General features: G+C 42.9%; 1 protein-coding gene across 2 annotated transcripts in view; it reads left to right on the top strand.

Annotated features, from left to right (window-relative positions):
* MED24 (mediator complex subunit 24) overlaps positions 1 to 16,652 on the top strand; it is a 222,609-nt gene extending 205,957 nt beyond the window's left edge. For both annotated transcript variants that reach the window (XM_053698182.1, XM_053698175.1), the window contains exon 26: positions 16,239 to 16,652. In XM_053698182.1, coding sequence (XP_053554157.1) covers positions 16,239 to 16,355 — 117 coding nt within the window. In that variant the 3' untranslated portion in view covers positions 16,356 to 16,652. The remainder of the gene's footprint in view (positions 1 to 16,238) is intronic.
* The last annotated feature ends 354 nt before the right edge of the window (positions 16,653 to 17,006 follow it).

Below are 17,006 nucleotides of genomic sequence, written 5' to 3'. Positions count from 1 at the left end.
TTGGGGGTCTTTTGCTTTATTACTTGTGGTGCAATCCTTCTAAAGCTTAGTGGGTACACTGTTAAAATTTCTGAATTTTTGATGCAATTTTAAACTGTTTTGCAGTTTGTGTATGCCTTTTTTTTCTCTTAAAGGTACAGTACCGTTTTTGCAAATTGTGTTTTTTTCATTAAATAAAGTGTTTACCAAGCTTGCTTGCTTCATTACTAGCCTGTTAAACATGTCTGACACTGAGGAAACTCATTGTTCCATTTGTTTAGAAGCCATTGTGGAACCCCCTCTAAGAATGTGTCCCAATTGTTCTGATATGTCTATAAATTGCAAACAGCATATTTTGACTTATAAGAATTTGGCATTAAATGATTCTCAGACAGAAGGAAATCAGGTTTCGCCATCTAGTTCTCCCCAAATGTCACAACCAGTTACGCCCGCACAAGCGACGCCAAGTACTTCTAGTGCGTCTAATTCTTTCACCTTGCAAGATATGGCTTCAGTTATGAATACTACCCTCACAGAGGTTTTATCTAAACTGCCAGGGTTGCAAGGGAAGCGCAGTAGCTCTGGGTTAAGAACAAATGCTGAGCCTTCTGACGCTTTAGTAGCCGTATCCGATATTCCCTCACAATGTTCTGAGGTAGGGATGAGGGATTTGCTGTCTGAGGGAGAGATTTCTGATTCAGGAAAGATGTTCCCTCAGACAGATTCAGATATGACAGCATTTAAATTTAAGCTAGAGCACCTCCGTTTATTGCTCAGGGAGGTTTTAGCTACTCTGGATGATTGTGACCCTATTGTCGTTCCAGAGAAATTGTGTAAAATGGACAAATATCTAGAGGTTCCTGTTTACACTGATGTTTTACCGGTCCCTAAGAGGATTTCGGACATTGTTACTAAGGAGTGCGATAGACCAGGTATTCCGTTCGCTCCCCCTCCTGTTATTAAGAAAATGTTCCCCATTTCTGACACCATAAAGGACTCATGGCAGACGGTCCCTAAGGTGGAGGGAGCTATTTCTACTCTGGCTAAACGTACAACTATACCTATTGAAGACAGTTGTGGTTTCATTGATCCTATGGATAAAAAGTTAGAGGGTCTCCTAAAGAAAAATTTTGTTCATCACGGTTTTCTTCAACCTATAGCGTGCATTGTTCCGGTAACCACTGCAGCTGCTTTTTGTTTTGAGGCTCTAGAAGAGGCTCTTCAGATGGAGACCCCACTAGATGATATTTTGGACAGAATTAAGGCCCTTAAGTTGGCTAATTCTATTATTACAGACGCTGCTTTTCATCTTGCTAAGTTAGCGGCAAAGAATTCAGGTTTTGCCATTTTAGCGCGAAGAGCGTTATGGCTTAAGTCCTGGTTAGCTGATGTGTCATCTAAATCTAAGCTTTTGACCATCCCTTTCAAAGGTAAGACCCTATTCGGTCCTGCACTGAAAGAGATCATTTCAGACATCACTGGAGGGAAGGGTCATGCCCTCCCTCAAGATAAGTCAAATAAGACAAGGACCAAACAAAATAATTTTCGTTCCTTTCGAAACGTCAAGGGTGGTCCCGCTTCCTCTTCCCCTGCTGCAAAGCAAGAGGGGAACTTTGCTCAATCCAAGCCAACCTGGAGACCTAACCAGGCTTGGAACAAGGGTAAACAGGCCAAAAAGCCTGCTACTGCCACTAAGACCGCATGAAGGGGTAGCCCCCGATCCGGGACCGGATCAAGTAGGGGGCAGACTTTCTCTCTTTGCTCAGGCCTGGGCAAGAGACGTTTAGGACTCCTGGGCCGTAGAAATTGTAACCCAGGGGTATCTCCTAGATTTCAAAGATTCTCCTCCAAGGGGAGGTTCCATCTTTCTCAATTGTCTGTAAACCAGACAAAAAGAGAGGTGTTCTTACGCTGTGTAGAAGACCTTTTTACCATGGGAGTGAACTGCCCAGTTCAGAAAACAGAACAGGGGCAAAGAGGGAACCTTCAGACCAATTCTAGATCTCAAGATCCTAAACCAATTCCTAAGAGTTCCATCCTTCAAGATGGAGACCATTCAGACTATTTTACCAATGATCCAGGAGGGTCAATATATGACTACCGTGGATCTAAAGGATGCATATCTACACATTCCTATCCACAAAGATCATCACCAGTTCCTCAGGTTTGCCTTTCTGGACAGGCATTACCAGTTTGTGGCTCTTCCCTTCGGGTTAGCCACGGCGCCAAGAATCTTCACAAAGGTGCTAGGGTCCCTTCTGGCGGTCCTAAGGCCGAGGGACATAGCAGTGGCGCCTTATCTAGACGACATCTTAATTCAAGCGTCGACTTTCCAACTTGCCAAGTCTCACACGGACTTAGTGTTGGCCTTTCTAAGATCTCATGGGTGGAAGGTGAACGTGAAAAAGAGTTCTCCTTTCACAAGAGTTCCATTCCTGGGAACTCTGATAGATTCGGTGGACATAAAAATATTTCTGACGGAGGTCAGGAAATCAAAGATTTTAACCACTTGCCGAGGTCTTCATTCCATTCCTCGGCCGTCAGTGGCTCAGTGTATGGAGGTAATTGGACTTATGGTAGCGGCAATGGACATAGTTCCGTTTGCTCGCTTGCATCTCAGACCACTGCAACTATGCATGCTCAAACAGTGGAATGGGGATTATGCAGATTTATCTCCTCAGATAAATCTGGATCAAGAGACCAGAGACTCTCTTCTTTGATGGTTGTCACAGGATCACCTGTCCAGGGGAATGTTTTTCCGCAGGCCAGCGTGGGTTATTGTGACGACGGACGCCAGCCTACTGGGCTGGGGTGCAGTCTGGAATTCCCTGAAAGCACAGGGTTTGTGGACTCAGGAGGAGGCCCTCCTACCGATAAATATTCTGGAATTAAGAGCGATATTCTATGCTCTTCAGGCGTGGCCTCAGCTGGCTTCGGCCGGATTCATGAGGTTTCAGTCAGACAACATCGCGACTATAGCTTATATTAATCATCAGGGGGGAACAAGGAGTTCCTTGGCGATGATAGAAGTTTCCAGGATAATCCGATGGGCAGAGACTCACTCTTGCCATCTATCGGCGATCTATATCCCAGGGGTGGAGAACTGGGAAGCAGATTTTCTAAGTTGTCGGACTTTTCATCCGGGGGAGTGGGAGCTCCATCCGGAGGTGTTTGCTCAACTGGTTCAGCTATGGGGCACACCAGAATTGGATCTGATGGCGTCTCGTCAGAAGCCAAACTTCCTCGTTACGGATCCAGGTCAAGGGATCCTCAGGCAGTACTGATAGATGCTCTAGCAGTACCCTGGTCGTTCAACCTGGCTTATGTGTTTCCACCATTCCCTCTCCTTCCGCATCTGATTGCCAGAATCAAACAGGAGAGAGCTTCGGTGATTTTGATAGTGCCTGCGTGGCCACGCAGGACTTGGTATGCAGACCTGGTGGACATGTCATCTCTGCCACCATGGACTCTGCCACTGAGACGGGACCTTTTGATTCAAGGTCCATTCAAGCATCCAAATCTAATTTCTCTGAAACTGACTGCTTGGAGATCGAACGCTTGATTTTATCAAAGCGGGGTTTCTCTGAGTCGGTCATAGATACCTTGATTCAGGGTCAAAAGCCTGTCACCAGGAAGATCTATCATAAGATATAGCGTAAATATCTTTTTTGGTGTGAATCCAAAGGCTACTCATGGAGTAAGATCAGGATTCCTAGGATTTTGTCTTTTCTCCAAGAAGGATTGGACAAAGGATTGTCCGCTAGTTCCTTAAAGGGACAGATATCTGCTTTGTCTCTTCTGTTGCACAAGCGTCTGGCAGATGTCCCAGACATTCTGGCTTTTTGTCAGGCTTTAGTTAGAATTAAGCCTGTGTTTAAACCTGTTGCTCCGCCATGGAGTCTCAATTTAGTTCTTAAAGTTCTTCAGGGGTTCCGTTTGAACCCATGCATTACATAGATATTAAGCTTCTATCTTGGAAAGTTCTGTTTCTAGTTGCTATCTCTTCAGCTCGAAGAGTTTCTGAACTATCTGCATTACAATGTGACTCGCCTTATCTTGTTTTCCATGCTGATAAGGTGGTTTTGTGTACCAAACCTGGGTTCCTCCCTAAGGTTGTTTCTAACAGGAATATCAATCAGGAAATTGTTGTTCCTTCTCTGTGTCCTAATCCTTCTTCTAAGGACCGTCTGTTGCACAACTTGGACGTGGTTCGTGCCTTGAAGTTTTATTTGCAGGCAACGAAAGATTTTCGCCAATCATCTTCTTTGTTGTCTATGCTGGAAAGCGTAGAGGTCAAAAGGCTACGGCTACCTCCCTTTCTTTTGGTTGAAAAGCATCATCCGTTTGGCTTATGAGACTGCTGTACAGCAGCCTCCTGAAAGAATTACAGCTCACTCCACTAGAGCGGTGGCTTCCACATGGGCTTTTAAAAATGATGCTTCTGTTGAACAGATTTATAAGGCTGCGACTTGGTCTTCGCTTCATACCTTTTCCAAATTTTACAAATGTTATACTTTTGCTTCTTCGGAGGCTATTTTTGGGAGAGAGGTTTTGCAAGCAGCGGTGCCTTCTGTTTAGGTTCCTGTCTTGTCCCTCCCTTCATCTGTGTCCTAAAGCTTTGGTATTGGTATCCCACAAGTTAGGATGAATCAGTGGACTCGGTACATCTTGCAAAAGAAAACAGAATTTATGCTTACCTGATAAATGTCTTTCTTTTGCGATGTACCGAGTCCACAGCCCGCCCTGTCTATTCAAGACAGATAGTATTTTTTATGTAAACTTCAGTCACATCTGCACCTTATAGTTTCTCCTTTTCTTCCTTGACCTTTGGTCAAATGACTGGGGGGTGGAGTTAAGGGGGGAGCTATATAGACAGCTCTGCTGTGGTGCTCTCTTTGCTACTTCCTGTCAGGAAGGACAATATCCCACAAGTTAGGATGAATCCGTGGACTCGGTACATCGCAAAAGAAAGAAATTTATCAGGTAAGCATAAATTCTGTTTTTAAGTCCAGACTTCTTTCCCTCCCCTTTAAGAGAGAGGTTTTATTTAGTCCAGGCCTGGACTCCATTATCTCCACGGTTACTGGGGGAAAGGGTGCCTTCCTACCGCAAGATAAAAAGAACAAGTCGAAGGGACAAGAGTCTAATTTTCGTTCCTTTCGTTCTGATAAATCCCAACGTCAGCAACCCTTTGCTAAGCCCGAGCAAACCAAGAGCACTTGGAAGCCGGCTCAGTCCTGGAATAAATCCAAGCAGAGCAAGAAGCCCGCCGAGACTAAATCGGCATGGAGCAGCGGGCCCCGATCCGGCACTGGATCGTGTAGGGGCAGACTGTCACTCTTTTCAGACACTTGGTTCAGGGATGTGCAGGATCCATGGGTCCTGGAGGTCGTAGCTCAGGGATACAAGATGGGTTTCAAGTCTCTCATCCACCTGAGGGCAGATCTCTCCTCTCAAGCCTGTGATCTGTCCTCCTTAGGGGTCATTGTTCCGGGAACCTATCACAAAAAGAGTTTTGGGATACTATTCAAACCTTTTCGTGGTCCCAAAAAAAGGACGGAAATTTCCGGCTGAATCTCAACTGCTTAAACAGATTTCTAAATGTCCCCTTGTTCAAGATGGAGATAAGGTCCATCCATCTCTTAGTTCAGGAAGGACAGTTCATGACCACTATAGATCTGAAGGATGCTTACCTTCACGTTCCAATCCACAAGGATCACTTCCAGTTCCTGGACCAGCACTTCCAGTTCATTGCACTTCCATTTGGTCTAGCTACTGCTCCAAGGATTTTTACGAAGGTTCTAGGGCCTCTTTTAGCTGTTGCCAGAACCCGGGTATAGCAGTAGCGCCCTACTTGGACAATATTCTGGTACAAGCACCATCTTTTCGTCTGGTGGAGGGCCATTCGGAATCTCTTCTCGCTCTCTTCTTCAATGGATGGAAGATAAACCTAGAAAGGAGCTCTCTTATTCCAAGCACCAGGGTGGAATTCCTGGGTACTATAATAGACTTCATATCCATGAGGATATTTCTAACAGACCAGAGACGTTGCAAGCTAGCTTCGGCATGTCTTGCCCTCTGGACCTCATTAAGGCCCTCTGTGGCTCAGTGTATGGAGGTAATTGGTCTTATGGTGTCCAGCATGGACATCATTCCCTTTGCCAGGTTCCGTCCTAGACCGTTGCATCTGTGCATGCTGAGGCAGTGAAACAGCGATCATTTGGATTTGTCTCAACAGATTTCTCTAGACAACCAGTCGAGAGAGATCTGTCTCAACAGATTTCTCTGGACAACCGGTCCAGAGAACCGCTCTCTTGGTGGCTTTCTCCAGATATGCCCCGAGGGACATCCTTCTTAAGACCATCCTGGGAGATTGTGACTACGGACGCAAGTCTATCAGGATGGGGAGCTGTTTGGGGTGCCAAGAAGGCACTGGGCCTGTGGACTCAGGAGGAATGCTCCCTCCCGATCAACATTCTGGAATTTCGGGCAATCTTCAATGCTCTGAAGGCTTAATCCCTTCTGGGTTCGTCCCAATTTATCAGATTCCAATCAGACAATATTACCTTGGTGGCTTACATCAACCACCAGGGGGGAACGAGAAGCTCCCTAGCAATAAGGGAAGTATCTCGGATTCTGGAGTGGATGGAGGCCCACAGCTGTTCGTTGTCAGCGATCCACATTCCGGGTGTGGACAACTGGGAAGCCGATTTTCTCAGCAGACAATCCTTTCATCCGTGGGAATGGTCTCTTCATCCCGAAGTGTGTGCGGAGATATGCAACAGGTAGGGGATGCCGGAGATAAATCTCAATACCAAGCTACCCAGATATGGGTTGAGGTCCAGGGATCCTCAGGCGAAGCTAATAGATGCATTAGTAGTGCCTTGGAGGTTCAGTCTAATTTACCTTGTCCCACCGTTACCACTCCTTCCCCGTGTAGTGGCTCGCGTCAAGCAGGAGCAGGTATCAGTGATACTGATTGCTTCATCGTGGCCGCGAAGGATGTGGTTCAAGGATCTGGTGGGGATGTCATCATCTCCTCCATGGAAGTTACCTTGTCGCAGGGATCTGCTGGAACAAGTTCCTTTTGTTCATCAAAATCTAGATTCTCTGAGGCTGACTGCGTGGAGATTGAACTCTTCGTTCTAGCCAAGAGAGGTTTTTCTGAGAGTTATTGATACTCTCATTCAAGCTCGTAAGCCGGTTACTCGTCGCATCTATCATAATGTGTGGAGAACCTACTTATTCTGGTGTGAAGAGCATGGATTTTCCTAGCATAAAGTTAAGGTTGCCAGGATTCTGTCGTTTCTCCAGGATGGACTGGAGAAGGGCCTTTCTGCCAGTTCCCGGAGGGGGCAGATTTTGGCCCTGTTTGTTTTACTGCACAAGATGCTCTCGGAGCTTCCAGATGTACAGTCCTTTGTTAAGGCTCTGATACGGATCAGACCTGTTTTTAGATCTAATGCTCCTCCTTGGAGTCTAAATCTTGTTCTTAAGGTTTTGCAAAGGGCTCCGTTTGACCCTATGCATGAAGTTGACATTAAATTGTTGTCCTGGAAGGTTCTTTTTCTACTGGCTATTGCTTCTGCGCGCAGAGTATCTAAGATTGCTGCCTTGCAATGTGAGCCTCCTTATCTGGTGTTCCATTCTGATAAGGCTGTCCTACGTACTAAGTTAGGTTTTCTTCCTAAGGTCGTGTCAGACTGCAACATCTATCAAGAGGTTGTGGTTCCTGCCTTGTGTCCCAATCCTCCTTCTTCAAAGGAGCGTCTGCTTCATAATTTGGATGTGTTTCGCGCCTTGAAGTTCTGTTTTCAGGCTACTTAGGATTTTTAGACAAACTTCCTTGTTTGTTGTCTATTCTGGAAGGCGTAAGGGACAGAAGGTCTCTTAGACTTCCTTATCTTTTTGGTTATTAAGGAGTGTTATCCTCTTAACTTATGAGACAGCTGGACATAAACCTCCTCAGAGAATTACGGATCATTCTATTAGAGCAGTGACTTCCTCTTGGGCCTTTAAGAACGAGGCCTCTATGGATCAGATTTGTAAGGTGGCTACCCGGTCCTCCTTACATACTTTTTCTAAATTTTACAAGTTTGATGTTTTTGCTTCGGCTGAAGCAGCTTTCGGGAGAGAGGTTTTGCAGGCTGTGGTGCCCCCAGATTAGGGTCCGCCTCTCTTTTTCTCCCCACGTTATCATTCAGTGTCCTCTAGAGCTTTGGTATAAGTTTCCCAACCGTAAGGAATGATGCCATGGACTCTCCTTATATTAAGAAGGAAAACATAAATTATGCTTACCAGATCATTTAATTTTCTTCTGTATAAGGTGAGTCCACGGCCCCCGCCCGTGTTCTCCGATGGGTGGCCCTCTAAATTATATTTTTTTTCTGGCACCATTTATACCCTGATATTTCTCCTACTGTTCCTTGTTCCCTCAGCAAAATGACTGGGGGATGGGGGAAGTGGGAGAGGTATTTAAGTCTTTGCCTCCTCCTGGTGGCCAGGTTCAGTATTTCCCAACAGTATCTAATGATGCCGTGGACTTTCTTTATACAGAAGGAAATGAAATTATCTGGTAAGCATAATTTGTTTTTAAACAACTTTCCAATTTATTTCTATCATCGAATTTGCTTCATTCTCTGGGTATCCTTTGTCTAAAAGCATATCTAAATAGACTCAGCTGCTGATTGGTGGCTGCAAATAACTGCTTTGTGTGATTATCTAAAGAATAAAGCAAATTAGATATTAGAAGTAAACCTGAATTTTGTTTAAAATTGTATTCTCTATCTGAATCATGAAAGAAAAATTTTGGGTTTCATGTACCTTTAAGATCACAGGAGAGAAACCCTTTCCTCAAAGAGAATAAGCTATGAAAAGAATTGACATGAGCCAAAACACTTAAGCTGGGGCAAGAAAATCAATCGTAGTAAACTGGACACGTCCTTAAAGGGACATAGATTTGAAGAAAAAAAATTGTGTACAGAAATGTAACCTTTTTCCCTGCCAAAAAAAATTACAAATATTTTTAACATATTAAAGTAAAAGCTCTTTAAATTTTTAAGTCAAACTAACATAAAGTGCTTGATTATGTAGAAGCAAGTCATGAGACACTTTCTTATTGCTCATTGGCTGAAAAGGACAACTCTCACATAAAAAGTTGGTTTATTCAGCACAGGAATCAGTTTTATAAAAATAACAAAATTATACATTATCTGTTTTATATAGGTCTGAGAAAAGCTTTGAATATCATGTATATTTAAATGCTTATTGATTATCTTTTAAATCAATGTTTTGCACAAAAGTTGAACTACATTGGGCACATTGATGCTTTCAACTGAGCACCTCCTAAAGAAATAAAGCCCATACTGTGTTCGTCTGTTTACTTGTCTACCAAGTACACTTCTGGAACTATTTAATCAACAATAACCATTGAAATGATGGTTTGCTGGTTTGCTGATCTTTGGATGCCTGTTTCACTTGTGTAAAAAAGGAAGATGCTGTCCTTTAAAATCTGATAGTCTTGACCTTTGGTCAACATTGTTATCTGATCCTGAGTTACTAGGAAGATCTATGCAACAGAAAAGGAAGACCTGAGACCACATCCTGACATAGTCGTAGGAGTGCTTAAGCTATTGGTCTTAGTTTAGGACTTTGCACAATATTCCGTGTTGCTTTCTCTTTGAATACGTAAAGGGCATGGCAACACTGCATAAACCACAGTGAGCGTATGCCCAACCCCTTTGTTTTTTGTACAGTTTCATATGTTTCAAACACAAGTCCATAAAAATAAATAATTTCTATTTTGGTTGAATGATTTTTTTTCTGTTATTTAATGCTTTACTTTAAAGTGCTCATTTTCATTGATTTGGCATGGTCTAAGATGTTGTTTATTATGGTTGCAATTTCTACATCTTGGAGTACTGCTGATACTAACTCATAATATAAAAACATTTTGGAGCTAATCCCATACAAAAATTGTGCTCTTCAATAGCAGAATCCAACAGGCAGTTTTCCAAGCCCTACGATAAGCCAGTAAGCTAGGCACTGAGACCTTCATGCAATATGATCTCACTAAGGACACTTGCATTGCAAGTGGTCATTTTAGATCCAAATTAAACTATTAATGAAATTATTCATATTATCAAATTTGCTTCATTCTCTTGGTAATACCAAATAAATAGCATAAAACCACAAACAGGGTCAAAGTTCCAAGAATGGTGTACTTTTTTTTTAAGCAATGAATACTATTCCAAAAAACTCAATGTTTTTTTAAGATGGAATCATTATTATTCGTTATATAGGCTCTTAAGGGGTCAGCATGCAACCTTAATAGTTTTGTATTCCATATCCAGATTGTCATTAAATGTTATTCCTTCATGAGTTTTGCGTTCAAGAATTTCCTTTTCCAATTCTTTGTTCTTCAGGTTTGCAGCAGCACTTAAATGGACTTAATACCCATTTTTTTTTTCTTTCATGATTCAGATTTAGCAAGTGATTTTAAAAAACTTTCCAATTTACTTCTATTAAAAAATAGTTTTGTTCTCTTTTTAAATCCTTTTTTTAAAGAGATACTTAGGTAGGTTCAGGAGCTGATGATTGGTGGTTGCACAAATATACCTCATGTTATTGGCTCTCCCAATTCACTGAGCTAGCTCCCGGTAGTGTACTGCTGCTGCTTCAACAAAGAATATCAAGAAAATGAAGCAAATTAGATAATGGATACAATAGAAAGTTGTTTTCTCTCTCTAAATTATTATTTATTTACTTTTTATTAGGTTTCATGTCCCTTTAAGTCCTTGCACTCTTAATACCCTGTGTCAGACATGTTTATAAGTACGTGTTTAAATGCAGACAAGGATGAATTCTCAGAGAATATACAGTGATTTAAGTGCTATAACAGCATCAAAAGCAGGGAAGTGTATTATGATGCTCCTTGTAAGTATGGTGTGACCTCAGAAAAAGACCATCTTTATTTCATCAGGCTTGAATTATGGCCAATTATACATTTTGCTAGTCCTTGACCATGGGTCACCAACCTTTCGGACCTCAGGGACCAGTAAACTCACAATTTTGAATCCCGTGGACCACTAATATGATTTTTTTTTTTTATTTAAAGGTACAAACCTCTATAATGTATGTAGAAAGTGGGGAAAAAATAATTATGTTTAAAAGGACCACAAGATTCCAAGTTACCTCCCCAGTTAGGAATTATTCAAAACTACTTATGATCATGGACAGACATTGGAGTCATAAATTAAGTTTATATCAGAAAGCTCTCAATATGCATGTGAGCTAACAACGACTGATGTTACTGGCAATTACTATAATACTGGTGGGATATGGCTGATCTTCTGGGTGGCAATTACTGGAATTCTGGTGGAATGGCTTTGTGTGCGGGAAAATTAGGAAGACAAACATTGATGTAAGTCCATCTGAAAGAATTAGGAAAACTACAAAGACACAGGTAAAGGGAAGAAAATTAAATTAAATATGAGGGGGGGAAAAAAACATATTTTTTTTATATAATTTAATTCCACTATTTCAAGCCAAGACTATACCAACCTCTGCTGGCTTTAAAATGAAAGCATCTTCCTCTGAGCAGCGCGCCGGGTGGGAGGAGTTAAAAATACAATCTAACTACGCAAGTTGCGCAGTACTACGCAACGTGCGTAGGAAGATTGTAATTTAACTCTTCCTCCATCGGTTTTCACGGATCTCCAGCCAGGCACTGTAGGGATTTGCGGCGCGACGGGGGTGACACCATCAGAGGAGATTAATTCCTGCTTTATGGTGTCAAGGACCACCAACATCTTCTCGTGGACCATTAGTGGTCCATGGACCACTGGTTGGCGATCACTGCCCTAGACTATGGCAAGATAGACCAGGCTATTGTGTTTTAGCCACAGAAAATGTTTTTGAAGATGGGCATTTTAAGAAATTTCACAATCCCTAATGATCCCATCTTCGGGAATCTTGATGAAGTTTAAAATAGCATTTATTTCTTTCATGTAATTAGCAAGAGTCCATGAGCTAGTGACGTATGGGATATACATTCCTACCAGGAGGGGCAAAGTTTCCCAAACCTCAAAATGCCTATAAATAAACCCCTCACCACACCCACAAATCAGTTTTACAAACTTTGCCTCCCGTGGAGGTGGTGAAGTAAGTTTGTGCTAGATTCTACGTTGATATGCGCTTCGCAGCAGGCTGGAGCCCGGTTTTCCTCTCAGTGTGCAGTGAATGTCAGAGGGATGTGAAGAGAGTATTGCCTATTTGAATTCAATGGTCTCCTTCTACGGGATCTATTTCATAGGTTCTCTGATATCGGTCGTAGAGATTCATCTCTTACCTCCCCTTTCAGATCGACGATATACTCTTATATACCATTACCTCTACTGATTCTCGTTTCAGTACTGGTTTGGCTTTCTACTACATGTAGATGAGTGTCCTGGGGTAAGTAAGCCTTATTTTCTGTGTGACACTCTAAGCTATGGTTGGGCACTTTTATATAAAGTTCTAAATATATGTGTTTAAACATTTATTTGCCTTGATTCAGGATGATCAATATTCCTTATTTCAGACAGTCAGTTTCATTATTTGGGATAATGCATATGAATAAAACATTTTTCTTACCTTAAAAATTGACTTTTTTCCCTGTGGGCTGTTAGGCACGCGGGGGCTGAAAATGCTTCATTTTATTGCGTCATTCTTGGCGCTGACTTTTTTGGCGCAAAAAATTTCTTTGTCATTTCCGGCGTCATAATGTGGGCGGCTTTTTTGGCGCCAAAAAATGTGGGCATCATTATTGTCTCCACCTTTTTTCTCACATTATTTAAGTCTCATTTTTCATTTGCTTCTGGTTGTTAGAGGCTTGTTCATTGGCATTTTTTCCCATTCCTGAAACTGCCTTTTAAGGAATTTGATAGATTTTGCTTTATATGTTGTTTTTTCTCTTACATATTGCAAGATGTCTCAGATTGACCCTGGATCAGAAGCTACTTCTGGAAAAACACTGCCTGATGCTGGTTCTACCCCTATGAGGGAAAATTTGGCAGCTTACCAGTTAGGATTCTAAGTGCAGGCTGGTCCTGTTGGGTTCATTCAGTCTTGCGGCTGTTTCAGACACATGGTGCTGTTCTGCTCGGCTGGTATGGTAGAAGCGCAGAGTGCTCAGGTTTTCATTGGTTGTCATGTTCAACTAAGCATTTGAGAGTACCTGTGGGTCCGTAAGGCGGGATGGATTCTTTCAGTCCTTATAGCCTTCAGTCATAGGTGACCGGGTCGGGAGTTTTTCCGCTGCGTCACTCTGATATCATCAGAACCTAATGTTTTCCTTCCCCATGCGGGGGAGGGTTGGAGGGCTTAGTGCCCCTTTGCCGCAGTTTGAGCAGTTTGGCCTTCGATTTCAGGGCTTTGTATTGCCTTGTGGGACTAATCCAACATTTTGTATCAGATTAGGTTTTCTAGCATGCGGAGGATTTTCAGTTTGATACCAGTTGCAGCTCTTGGCACCTTGCATGTGTGCGCATACGCTTTTTATAGTGTATCTAGATACTGCTCTTTCTCTTGACATGTACTGTCTGTTTGAGTGATGCTCTTACTCTTGACGTGTACTGTCTGTTTGAGTGGAGACCTTTGGGACTCCTTCCTTTGCCCCGGGTGTGTTGGATCTCCTTTTAGGGATCTGTTTTCCGGGTGATGGTTGATCCCTGTGGGGAGTTTGTTTAGCTTGGGGTTTCCTGAAGCTGGAAAGGCTTAGCACCTTTTTTCTTCCCTGTGTCCTCTGCTGGTGTGGAGGTGATGGGGAGGCTAGCCCTACTAGGGTTTTTTTTTTTACCTTGAGGTATCCTTTATGTTGTCCTGAGACCTTAAGATGTCTCTTCATAAGACTTCTAGCCTTGCTCCTTGGAGCGTTGGACTTTGGCTAGGGGTGGTTCCTTCCTTGGTCGGGGCTTTTGAGTTCTTCTCGCTATCCGGGTTGCCTGAACTATCAGGTTTTCTGAGTATTTATTACTCTTTGCAACAGAGTAGCCCATGTCATCTAGTGGTTAGCTGTGTGGTTTGGGCCTCAAGTGTTGTTGGTTCATACCCAGCTGCGGGCGCTGGATGTCCAATTTCTGGGGTGCCTTACGGTTGCATTCCCCTGGTCAGCTTGACAGTGTACCCGTGGATTCCCTGCTCTGCAGGCGAATGGGTTGGCTGTGCCTCTGCTTGGCAAGATACTTGTAGGGGGGTCCTTTTCTAGGACATTTCTGTTGGGGATTTATCTTCCCATTAGCCGGTGGCGTCGTGCCTTGAGGACAGTTGTTGCCCTTCTGGCCTCATCCCTTTTCTTTCTCCTCCCTATGGAGATGGAGTCCTTTCTTGGGGCTTCTCCTGGATGGGTGGTTGAAAGGTGGGATTGGTTCCCCCTGGGGTCTTGCTGGCTCCAAGTTAGACTGGTTGGGCCTTTATTTTAATAGATCCTTAGGTCTATGGCCTTGTCATCTGTTTTCAGAGTCGGGTTGTACTTGTACTATGTGGGGATGGCTGTACTATCCTTACGCTCGTTCCTGTACCAGTTTCGGGATTCTTGTGTTCCCCTATTTTGGATGGCCGAGCGGTCTAAGGTGCTAAGTTCAGGTCGCAGTCTCCTCTGGATGTGTGAGCTTTGTTGAGTCTCTCCGTTAGCTCTAGCTCAGTCTGCTAGGATATAGAATTTTCTTTCAACTTACTCCATCGATTTCAGAAGAGGGTCTACTCTTCCTTCGGGTTCTGAGGGAATACTCTCCTTCTCGGCGGGACTCTATTGAGGTTTTGTGTTCCCCTTTTTAGGGACCTGTATAGGCCCAGCAGCTTTGGTTGCCTGGAGCGTGCCCTCTGTCTGGGGGTTGCTTTTGCGGTCTGTTCCTTGCTTGACTGCTTCTTCTTTGCAAGTGCCCTCTGTATCGTCCTGATATGGACTCTGTGTTCTCCAACTTGGAGTTTTTCGCATGGGTTTAGTTGCATACAGTGCTTGCAGGATGTTGGAGAGAACTCTGTTCTGTCTCTGTGCCCGGGTTTTGCTTGGTATAGGCGTGGCCTCCTTTTCCTGTTTGGGCCCTTTGGGGTCTCTGTGAACTGGACTCACTCTTTGATTTTTTTTAATTCAGGGAACTTTCGGTTTCCTCGGTTCTCCTTTGCCTTGTCCCCTTGGGGGTTTTGGCTGGTGTCCCCTTCATTAGTGGGGGGTGAGTGGTGAGGGACCGTCTATTGGGCGACGGTGTCTCCTGGAGGACTGTTGGCTCAGTCGAGTCCGTTTTGCGGTCTCTAGTTTGGCTTCTGGACTAGCTGCGAGTCAGTGTCCTTGGGGCTTTTCCTTTAAAAACGTTCTCGGCTTCGGACGAAGCAGGGTTTTTTAATGGAAAGAGGTTCAGGCCTGGTGTCTTCAGTATGGGCCACCTATTGTACCCTCCCGTCTTGGCATTCAGTGTCCTCTATAGCTTGAGTATTGTTTTCCCAAAAGTAATGAATGCAGCTATGGACTTTTTCCATTTAAGAAGAAAAACATAAATTATGCTTACCTTATAATTTCCTTTTCTTCTGATGGAAAGAGTTCACAGCTCCCCCACCCGTAATTTTATGTGGTTCGTCCTTATTTTTTCTTCTGGCACCTTTCACCCTGATATTTCTTCTACTGTTCATTGTTCCTCGGCAGAATGACTGGGGGTTGAGGGGAGTGGAAGAAGTATTTAAGGGGCCATAATACCCAAATGTTTAAACACTTGAAACTAATGCAGTATAGCTGTAAAAAGTTGACTAGAAAATATCACCTGAATATCTCTATGTAAAAAATAAAGATATTTTACCTCAAAAGTTTCTCAGTAGCCACATCCCATTGTAAAGGACTTCTAAGCAGCAAATTAGTATGTCTGTCCCGGGACAGCGGAAGGAGCGAGCTTACGTGCACTCTCATCTTATTTCCCTATTCAGCTTAAGGAAGCTTACAATGAAATCTCATGAGAGTTAAGTGAAATCTCATGAGATCACAGTAAAAGAGTTCATAACCTCAGCACTGATGATGCTTTTTTTTTTTTTTTTTTACCTGCAGCTGAGTATATCTTTTTACACAGAACTTACTCTGCTGAGCTGAGGAAATTGTGAGGTAAAATATCTTCCTTTTTTTAGTTTTTTTTCAGACATTTAGGGCATTTAGGACATTTAGGGCAATAGTTTGTAGTAAAGGGTTGGTGTTTGGTGTGAGAAACTGATTTAACAGTAAAAATACTTTCTTTTCACAGGTGTCCGAGCTGGTAAAAGTGTCCACTCTATCCAGCCCCAAAATTGTACTTGCCATCACAGACCTGACCCTGCCTTTGGGACGAAGAGTGGCTGCCAAGGCCTTAACTGCCCTTTGACCCCTGCATATCCGCCACACATAAACAAAGAACCAATACATAAATATCATCTTGTGACAGACAGCATCATCCAACTCCCCATTCTTACCTTAATATTTTGTTTTTCCATTTAACACTTTAAACCTGTTGTGGAACAGACATCTTAGACATTTTAAATCTGTTGATCAATCTGTCACAGAAAGTTGCCAGCAAAGTGTATATAGACAACAGCAAGTTCTAACTGCTATTATCTTTGGTAGATTTTTGTAACATGTTAAGAAAAATGTAAAGAAATAAAATGTCCCTTTTTTTACTTTCTTTATAGCTATGCATTTTATTTATAAGGGTCTTTGTATATGTACCTTGTTTTTGACAAATTCAGTGTTTCATTGGAAAGCTTGTCTAAAATTGGTTTTGCAATACTGAAATATACTGTGCAATTTGTGTCTTCAACCAACGCAGGATTAAAACGCTAAACATGCCAGTGAAATATTTTGCATCACCAACACACAGTATAATGATCTCTATGGCTATACCAGGCTTACACTGGGAAGCTTGCTTTAATTGTTGCAATGCTAATATAGTCCTTCTAGCATACATTGGGAATACATACTACACATTTTCTGACAGCTTGCAAGTCGTGGTGTTCAGCAAGAGCAGACCCCCAGGTAA

Source organism: Bombina bombina, chromosome 1 (assembly GCF_027579735.1).
Source record: "Bombina bombina isolate aBomBom1 chromosome 1, aBomBom1.pri, whole genome shotgun sequence".
Lineage (NCBI taxonomy): Eukaryota > Metazoa > Chordata > Amphibia > Anura > Bombinatoridae > Bombina > Bombina bombina.
This window is presented reverse-complemented; position numbering and strand designations above follow the sequence as displayed.